The sequence below is a fragment of the Mastomys coucha genome, unplaced genomic scaffold (assembly GCF_008632895.1).
Source record: "Mastomys coucha isolate ucsf_1 unplaced genomic scaffold, UCSF_Mcou_1 pScaffold5, whole genome shotgun sequence".
Classification (NCBI taxonomy): domain Eukaryota; kingdom Metazoa; phylum Chordata; class Mammalia; order Rodentia; family Muridae; genus Mastomys; species Mastomys coucha.
In genome coordinates this window covers 6,001,995-6,009,732 of record NW_022196911.1, presented here as the reverse complement: position 1 = coordinate 6,009,732, position 7,738 = coordinate 6,001,995, and the positions used below count along the sequence as shown (strand labels likewise).

General features: G+C 51.5%; 1 protein-coding gene across 3 annotated transcripts in view; it reads right to left on the bottom strand.

The window, feature by feature from the left end:
* Positions 1 to 4,330, bottom strand: part of Arid1b (AT-rich interaction domain 1B) — a 350,225-nt gene extending 345,895 nt beyond the window's left edge. For 2 of the 3 annotated variants that reach the window (XM_031352241.1, XM_031352240.1), the window contains exon 1: positions 2,618 to 4,330. In XM_031352241.1, the coding sequence (XP_031208101.1) occupies positions 2,618 to 4,198 (1,581 nt within the window). In that variant the 5' untranslated portion in view covers positions 4,199 to 4,330. The remainder of the gene's footprint in view (positions 1 to 2,617) is intronic. The other variant, XM_031352242.1, reaches the window with a different exon arrangement.
* Between the last annotated feature and the right edge of the window lie 3,408 nt (positions 4,331 to 7,738).

Below are 7,738 nucleotides of genomic sequence, written 5' to 3'. Positions count from 1 at the left end.
CATCCAACACAAACCATCTGCCTAAAATCAAAAATGAAACTAAATGTATTAAAAGCCAAAAAAAGATTTATTTTTCCATTACTTAATATAACTTTGAAATTTATAACCTATAGACTGGTATAATTTAATATTGTGGACAAGTAACTAGCTAACACAGCTATCATAACAAATAATAAATAAAACTGTTCTTCCAAAAGGAAAACAAAAGGAAAAAAGTAAAAGTATAAAAAGAAACAATCTACATGTTACCAGTAAGTTAACTAGAGAAATCTGTGAATTGAGGTCATATGTCTGTCCTTTTTTTCTCTGAGATAAAAAAAGCTATTCCCAAGGGCCACCCAGGCCATAATGGATACACTCTCATTCCAAGAAAACAAAAAATACTTACAATGATTGGTACCATTAAAAAATAACACTCTAAAGTAACAGGAACCCACATCTGTCTCTAGCTTCCTGCCTTTATAGCTTACAAAGATGAGAAGTTTTAATTTTACATGGACTTCTCTTTCACATTTACTGTGTGGATCGAAAACAAAAATTGAAACCACAAGTTTTCCATCAAAAACAGGGAATTTTTTTTTTATTAAAGTAGAACTCCGTGAACCGTGTAGACTTGGAAGCAGCAGATATCAGGTACCAAGTCCAACCAAGTCTCTCCTCAAATCCACAATTATTTTTAAAACATATCTCCCTAAAACAAATGAGCTAAATAAAAGAACACTGCTATTCCCTTCTAACAGATTAGAAAACATCACAAAACTTCACAGCGTTCAGACATGCACAGAAGAAAAATTATTTGGAAGAAATAGTACCCAGTACAATTTGCCTTAAATATTCTTGCTCTAATTCAAAAGCAATTCGAATAAAGCTCACATTACTTAGCCTAACAAAACAGGAGGAAAAAAAATATTTGGGGGCATTTCTATATGCTACAAATCAAAAGATACGTTTTTTAGCATTCCAAAGAAATATTCATTGCCTCTTTTGGTCAATTGTTCTCTACAAAAATTAATTTTGTTTCACAGATTTTAGAATACACCAATTCTAAGTAACACTGCTTGTCCACATGACCATCTTAAAATGATTGCAATTATGAGAACACAAATCACTAAAAATGCATAGCTTTATACTGGCTTTAAGCTAATTAAGAATCACCATCTATAAAGCTTTCCTCTGATTTTTGGATAATTAAATATTAGCAAGAAATGTTATAGCATTTCAGAATACTGAAATCTTAATGCATTAAACTGTAAACTGACAGAATTAAAATACATTCAATTAGGTCTGTAAAATGCAGACTTTTATAAAAAGCTTTACGAAGCGCAAACTGGTCCAATCTTTGCATTAATTATTTCTCAATGCTCCTATCTTGAGTCTACAATTAAAGCCCAAGATAAATGTAATGTCCATATTGCAAGATTGCCATCGAAGACCCGAGTTTTATAAATGCCCAATGCTGGACAACAGCATGTTTCTCTGTACTTAATCCTCTTATTACTAACTATGATTCATAACAATTTAAGCTCTAAATAGTATTCAATCTTCCATCTGCTTCGAATAGAGTTCAGTTATTATTTGTGTCAGGAATTTTTGTGACTGTACTGCTCCGCACTTCTATTTACATCAGCAGTGCTAAATGCCCAATGGTGAGAGGGGAGCCAATCAGATGGCAGATTAGATGTCAACTCAGAGGCAGCTGTCTGGAGACTATTACAGCCAGTTTACCTCCACAATTCAAATTCCAAACCTTGCAAAGGAGAGATCAAGTCAGTCTTTAGGCTCAGCCTACTAGCAAGAAACACCCAGAGCGCAAGACACTTCCTAACAACGCTGTAGGACTTGGGAGACAGCAAAATCAAGAAAATCCACACAAATACGATCCAGAACGATCCATTTTCACCTTACTACGTTTGCTGAATAAAAAGAAAAAGAAAAAAAAAAAAAAAAGGAAAGTCTAACCCATGATCAAAATAAGTTCCATCGATCTGGAATCTATTCCTTCAACATCGCCTCCCGGTTGAAGGTGACTCCTTCCAAGGAGCCCTTAGCCCCATAATGGATCTCTCCCCTGCTATTCTTAGGAACGAATCGATGTTATTTTACAATATTTCGCCTCCGCCTCGTTGTAAATCTGCGTCTTATTCCTGCTGGTAAACATCCAAACTCCACCAGCCACGGCTGTCACAAAGCTAACCTCGTTTTTCCACATCCCCCCCTCAACCCCCCGCTTCTGCTTCGCAAGGGGAATGGGAAACGGACCGGGGCCCGGAGAGAGAAAGTTCCTCTCTCCCCGCGCCCACTCAGGGCACACCGTGGGCGCTGGCGGAGCCAGGCCGGGCCCCGGAGCCCGCTGCCCCGAGAGCCCTCCCCGGGCGGGCGCGGCCTGGGGCACCGAGGTCCCGTCCCGGGCCTGGCGCGGGCACGCAGCGCGCAGCGAGGGCGCGGGGCAGCCGGGTTCCCCAGCCCCGCCAGCTCCGGCTCCGGCCCGGCGGCGCCGCGCCCCCGCCACCCCCGCCAACCTAGCCAACCGCCGGGAAAAGTACCCGGCAAAGAAAGAAAGTCCGGCTCGCGGCGCGAGGCCCGGGCGGAAGCAGGCCCGGCCGGGCGCGAGGGTTACCTGGGATCTGCCCATGGTCGGTCCGGGGGTGCCGGGGCTCATCGCCGGGTGACTCCTTTGTTGCGCGGCCGCCCAGGCCGGGCTGGCAGCGGCGTACTGGGCGCCTAGGTCCTTGCCCAAGCCCATGCCCGCGGCCGCCTGCTGGCCACCCGCCGCCGCCCCCGCCGCCGCCTGGGACTGGGGCTGCGACGGCGGCGGCGGCGCGCTGGAGCTGCTGTAGTCCGGGTAGCTACCGCCGTAGCTCCGCATCATGGGGCTGGGCGAGGTGAGCAGCTGGTTGAGGGTCGGTGTGGCCCCCGACGGGTGCTGGTTCTGGCCGGCGAAGCGCTGGAAGCCCCCTGCCGCCGCCGCCGCGCCGGCGGCCGCCTTGCTGAGGCTCGCGGCCCCGCCGCCCCCGGGGCCCATCATCATGCCGCCGCCCTGCTGCCGCGGGGAGCTCAGCACCCCGTACCCCGAGGAAGAGCCCCCATAGCCGCCGCCACCGCCTCCTCCTCCTCCTGCTGCTGCTGCTGCCGCCGCCGCCGCGGCCGCCGCCGCCGCCGCCACAGCTCCGGCTCCTGCTGCCGCTGCTCCTCCTGCTCCTCCTGCTCCTCCTCCTCCTCCACCTCCTCCGCTGCCTCCTCCTCCTCCGCCGCCGCCGCCGCCGCCGCCTCCGCCCGCGCCGGGCCGGCTGTAGCCCGGATAATGGTTGTACTGGCTGTTGGGGTACCCTTCGTGGGAGTTCTGCAGGGGGTCCATGCTGCTGGGGGCCCCGGCGGCGGCAGAGGCGGAGTGCATCATCCCCATCCCGGGGCTTTGTTGTCCGCCATGTTGATCAAAGCAAGGCCCAGCGCGGCCGCCGGGGCCGCCGCTAGCAGGGGCAGCGCTGCCATAGTAATTATTAAACTCCGAGACGGCCGCCGGGCCGCCGCTGCCGCCCCCAGGCACGGCGACCGGCGCGGGCTGCTGCTGCGCGCCCAGGCCCGGGTGCTCATAGCGGCTGCCCGCCGGCTCCCCCATCTTGGGCGGCGCGTCGTCCTCGTCGCCCGGCTTGCTCAGCAGAGGCTGGCCCTGCGGGTCAGCCTGACTGCCCGCGGCACTGTCCTTGGCGCCTCCATGTTGCGGCTGCTCCATGTCCCGGCCGGGCTGAGGCGCGCCGCCGCCGCCCGCACCGCCCAGGCTGTTGTTGGCAGTGGGATGCTGCTGCTGCGGCGGCGGCGGCGGCTGCTGCTGCTGTGGCTGCGGCGGCGGCGGCTGCTGAAACTGGTTTAGCTGCTGCTGTAGTGCGTGGTGGTGGTGGTGGTGGTGGTGGAGGTGGTGGGCATGGTGGTGATGGTGGTGGTGGGCATGGTGGTGGTGGTGCTGCTGATGGGGCGGTGCAGCGGGGGCCTCGCCAACGGCTTTCAGTTTGTGGTTGGGGAGCAGCCCGGTCTCCATGGCTGAGCCGGGGCCCGCCGAGGAGGAAGAGGCCGCGACGGCGGCGGAGGAGGAGGAGGAGGACAGCACGGCGGCGCTTCCACCCTCCTTGAGAGCCGCCTCGGAGCCGCCGCTCTGCGCGCTGTTGGAGCTGGCGGCCGCCGCGGCGCTCGCGCTATGGGCCATGTTCAGGTCGTGACGGGGGTGCAGGGGGTGGTGGTGCACATTATTCAGGCCGCCGTCGCCGCCCCCCAGGATGGGGCCCGGAGCCGCCACCGCGCCGCGCGCGCCCGTCTCCAGGTCCCGGGCCCCGGGCGCCGGCCGCGGCCCAGAGGGCGCCCGCAGCTCGCCGCTGCCCGCCCGCGCCCGCGCCGCCGCTGCCGACCGCGCGGCCATGATCGCCGCGGCGTGGCGCGGCCGGGCTAGGTGGGGGATAGACAATGTCCCCACTCGCAGCCGGCCGCCCCTCCTGCGCGCATCCACGCGGCCCGCGGGGAAGCGCGGCGCCCACCCCACCCCCCGCAGCCCCGGGCCGCCCGCCGGGGGCGCGCCTTTGCGCTCGGGGGCTCGCGCCCGCTACGGCCTGAGCCGGCGGAAAGTTTTTTAGTTCCGCTTGCAATGAAACTTTTCTCCCTCCCTCCCTCCCTCACTCTCGCTCTCTCTCTCGCTCTTTCTCTCTCTCCTCTTTTTTTTTCACCCCCTCTCTAACCCGGATATGGGGGGGGGGGGGGGAATGCACGACTTGCCTGAGCCTAATCGGGCCCAGCGCGGCGTGAGGGAGCCGAGCGAGCCGGAGCTACTATTATCCGCTTCTCTCCGAGGGCTGCTGCGCACTCGCAAAACGCGGACTGGACTCGGCCCCCGGCACCGCCGCCGCCGAGCGCACACTCGCCCGCCAGCCCGCTCGCCCCGCTCGCCTCTCCCGGCCTGGCGCGGGGGACCCGGCCCGAGGGAGCGGAGGGGGGGACCGGCTGCTCGGTCCCCTCGTGCCTCTGGTCTCCCTGCCAACCCGCGGCCCTGTGTTTGTTTTCACATCTAAAGGGAGCGCCGCGAAGGTGGAAAACGAGTCTGAGGAGCAGACAAAAGAGGGAGAAAGGGGCTGGGAAGCAAAGTTGTCTGTCGGGCCTCAGAGGTGGTGAGGAGCCGGTGGAGAAGAGAAACATTTAGGCAGGCCAGGCCGAAGCACGCCGTCTGTCTCAGGAGTTATGTAATTTTTCACAACCTTGGCCTCCGCGCCTGGATTTTAGGCCATCGGCGTAATTCCCACAATTTCATCCAACTGAGAAATTAGGAAAGACTTAAGTGAAGGTTAAGCCGCAAGGACTGCTGTGCGGTGTACACAGCAGGCGCTCAATAATTGCTTATGATTCACCACTCCAATCCCCAAGGTGATGTTTACATAACTATTTTTAAAGGCACCGGAAGTAGGTATGAAAACTCCTAGCATTCCCTACAGAGTTTGTTTTTTTTTTTAGTTTTTTGGGGTTTTTTTTGTTTTTTTTTCTTATAAAGCGTTTGGGTGTCTTCTGGAGTGTGTAGTGTTAGCTCCAGAAAACAGCGATGGATAAGGTTTATCTTGGGGCTTCATAAATCTACACGACGCCTTTCATCATATTTCAGAGGTTAATGTGTGCAATTAACCCTCTTGATATGAGTTCATTTCTAAGTAATGGGAAACAAAACCAAATAGATGTATTTAATAAACATAAAATCAATAATAATGCAAACAGTCGAATCCCAAAGCAGAAATATGCAGTACTTGCCCATTTTTAAGAAGGTGCCTATTGTTTTAGCAGGATAATGTTTTACACATTATTATCATGGAGTAACTAACCTCCTGACTGCCTCTGTTATCCAGATATCTTAACCTAAGCAACAGCTCAGTTGGTCCAGGGTGGACTAATTTGTGTTGAGAGAAAGCATTTGAAACCAAAGCTCCCCCAGAGGTCAGGCTGAAGGAATATGCTAGATGCGGGTGCACTGTACTTCATTCTTTAGCCACTCATAAAAACTATTTTAGTTTATGTCAATTGCTGTGGTTATGTGCTAGGCCAAGTGTAAATAGTTTATATGGCTAAATAGAAAATTCTAGATGTTGAGTGGGAGTGTAGTAATGACTAAATGGGGGGAAGAGGGTCACTGTAGAGTATAGGAACAGTCCATGACCCTATAGAAACAGCTGGAGAGCAGGGTATACATCCATGTGTGTGAGGGAGTAACAGCCATAAGACGAGTTTATGCAAGTCATTCTTCAGTTTTTGCCAGGAGAACACTACGGCTTCTTATTACCATGCCTTTTTGACATAGTCCCCCTAGATCTCTTTCTATATTTAAATGTGTACTAATTATAGGGCTATACCACACTTTAGATTTTCAAAGTTTTTCATACACAAATAGAAATATATGCCTGTTTTCTGTATACGTCTATCAACATATTCTAAAATCAATTACATATTTATGCTTTTAGACATTTACAGCCAAACTAAATATATACATATAATCATAAAAGTGAATTTTTTTCAAACAAGTAGAATATATCAAAGTCAATTTAGACAAGCCATATGTTGTGACTTATTTTCACAACCATGCCTAAAAGAGAAAATGAGTCACCAAGTTCAGTTCTGGCCTATTTCTTAGAAATATTTTCTTTTTTATGTCAAAACCATGAAAGTAAAAAAAAAAAAGAAAGAAAGAAAGAAGGAATTATATGAGTGAAATCTTATTTAACCTCAAGTCAACTGAAAGAGTAGAACCAAGAGGCAATAAAATAGAAGCGCCCAGCACCAGGAAATCAACCTGCTATAAAGGGGCGACACATGCCACTTTTTCCTCCCCAGAGGCAGATGCCACACCCTAAAAGCAGACCGAAGGCACAGCAGCCTGCAGGAGTAGAGGAGCACAAAGCCCGCAGGACTTGGTTTTGTCTTTCCACAGAGAACACTAAACTCTTTTAAAACACGTCTTTGCTGAAGATAAATCATGGACTCCTCTATATTCAACTTCCCAGCACACCTCCTTGGGAAAACGTAAGGAAAGTGTCTTCAAGTTTCCAGTCAACCCACAGTGCTTGATAAAGAAAACAGCAATTGTCAGGGGGCTGTTATAAAACAGTGAGACAAGCTCACAGCTCAGCAAAGCAGTTTCAGCCCCAGCTTCTTTCCTTGGTTGGACCATCCTACATGGCAGCTCAGCCTTGTCTCTTTCAGTGTGATAGAGCAATACAAATCTCCGCCTTGGGTTTGTCTTAATGAGATCCTTAATCTTACACCTCTTGTGCCTAAATTTCCAACCCTAATGACACTTGTGTTTCTGCTGTCACCACAAGGAAGCCTAAGGGGTGGAAAGCTGCTGGTGGCCTGAGCCATGCTGTGGTCCCCAGCAAACCTCCCACCCACGGGGTTCTCCCCAGCCCTTCCTGTGTAGCCAGAGGATTACCCATTATTTTGTTAAACATGCCTTTCTATTACAAAAGGTTTTCTTTTTCCCCCTTTGACTATATGGAAATATTAATATTCAAATACCGTGCCCTTTGAATAAGTTTTAGGGCCCTGAATGAAAAGGTCCTTCAACTTGCCCACTGAACGAGAATTGAGCCAGATGGTAGTTTAAGAACCCCACAGTTTTGTTCCTTTTTCCTCTCCAAGGCCGGTCGCACTGTTTGCTCTCAGATTAGCCCGTTATACTGTTCTCCTTATTTACTCTGTGACTGAAGCGATCACAATTCAC